The sequence below is a fragment of the Emiliania huxleyi genome (assembly GCF_000372725.1).
Source record: "Emiliania huxleyi CCMP1516 unplaced genomic scaffold EMIHUscaffold_6282, whole genome shotgun sequence".
Classification (NCBI taxonomy): Eukaryota; Haptophyta; order Isochrysidales; family Noelaerhabdaceae; genus Emiliania; species Emiliania huxleyi.
The window spans coordinates 1-1,469 of NW_005197287.1; the positions used below are offsets into that span (position 1 = coordinate 1).

The following is a 1,469-nucleotide window of genomic DNA, read 5'->3' on the forward strand; positions in this document are numbered from 1 at the left end:
CCCTCGGCCGCGGCGCGTCGGCGAGAGACAGGCCGAGCAGCTCCGCGGGCCGCTGTAGAGTGCAGCTGCCTGCATTGGAGTGGCAGAAGTGCTGCCGGGGGGCGCGCGTATGTAAAGTATGTTGAGAGCGTATGTAAAGTATGTTGAGAGCGCGTTGAGCGGACCAGTATGAGCGGCTGCCTCTCTCAGTCTCGCGTGCATTGACCATTGTCCACTGATCTGCATGTTAACTGCAATTTGGAATGCAATATTTGGACGGGAATTTGCCGTATGTGTCGCCGGCCGCGCGACCGCTCGGTCGCGTCGGCCGGCGGGCGTTTTTTTGCGTTGGGAGACCAGACCGTTTTGAGTAACCGGGGAGAGCGCCGGTGGCATCTCTTTCCACCCAAGAAGCCCGTTTGGAGGGATGGGCGGCAGTGTGCGGGCGGTGAGTGCTAGTCCTCTCATCAATTTAGAACGAAACGCCCCTCCCTCCCTTCTTCCCTCTACTAGCTTCTAGCTGAGGGGCTCGCTAAACGCTCGCCGAGCTCCATGCTGTGCAACACCACCTCCTCACTAATCGTCAGGGGCGCGGAGAGCGCAGTGCACTACGGTGAGGCTGCGCAGCGGGGGCTCACCCCCTGCACCGCGCTCAGCGCGGCGCAGGGGAGGGCGGTCGGTGGCGGCGGCGGCGAGGCGCGAGGCGGTGGCGGCGGTGGTGCGGGCGGCGGGATGACAGGGGAGGCGGCGGGATTGACAGGGGAGGCGGCGGTCACGAGCGGAGCGGCGCGAGAAGGGGGGGGGGGCGGCGGCGAGGCGCCGGTGAGCGAGGCGCCCGCGCCATCAGAGGGACGCGCCGCTGCGAGATGGAGGGCGGCGGTGACGGAGGCGAGGCGCGAGGCGGCGGCGGCGGCGGCGGCGGCGGCGGCGGGTCTCGGTGAGCGGCGGCGGGAGGAGGAGCAGCGGCGGCGGGAGGAGGAGCAAGCGGCGGCGCTCGCTCACTGTTGACGGGAGCGCTTTTGAGCCTGGGAGCCCATGCCACTGCGACCGGCGTGCCCGGGAACGGAGATCGCGCGCGCGCCGCCACTCACGACGCGCGCGCGATCTTCGCGGAGTCGGGTCCCCAGAGGGAAGCGGTCTTCTCGGCCGACGTCCAGCGGCGCGCAAGGAAGCAGGCGCAGCGGAGGCGGCCTAGCACCGGCTCGGCGCCGGGCGGTTGCGCTGCCCGCGAGCCGCGTCCTGAGCCTCGGCAGCGCGCTGCGCGGCGCGGCGCTCGCGCTGCTTCTGTGCCGAGAGCGGCGATTCGCCAGCTGAAGCTCCAGACTCCTCGGGTCCGCGAGTTGCACGATTTGCGCAGGTTGAAGGAAAATTGGCGTAAGCGTCTGAAAGCAGTCTTGGGTGGTTCGCCCGCACACACACACACACACACACACACACACACACCTCACCCACGCGCACCGGGCCTTGCACTTTTAATCCGTGGTGCTCTA

The 1,469-nt window shown here is 68.4% G+C and overlaps 1 protein-coding gene across 1 annotated transcript; it reads left to right on the forward strand.

Moving 5' to 3' along the window:
• The first annotated feature begins 352 nt into the window (after positions 1 to 352).
• EMIHUDRAFT_447299 (hypothetical protein) lies at positions 353 to 1,265 on the forward strand. The gene is made up of 2 exons (XM_005763580.1): positions 353 to 947; positions 1,015 to 1,265. The coding sequence occupies exons 1-2, from the start codon at positions 532 to 534 to the stop codon at positions 1,172 to 1,174; spliced, it is 576 nt and encodes a 191-aa protein (XP_005763637.1). The 5' UTR covers positions 353 to 531; the 3' UTR covers positions 1,175 to 1,265.
• Positions 1,266 to 1,469: the final 204 nt, after the last annotated feature.

What these genes read in the sequence shown, in the direction of transcription:
- EMIHUDRAFT_447299 (XM_005763580.1), top strand. Translation starts at nt 532, where the DNA reads ATGCTGTGCAACACCACCTCCTCACTAATCGTCAGGGGCGCGGAGAGC. An exon ending in CGGGAGGAGGAGCAGCGGCG is followed by an intron (nt 948 to 1,014) that starts GCGGGAGGAGGA and finishes GCCTGGGAGCCC; the next exon opens with ATGCCACTGCGACCGGCGTG.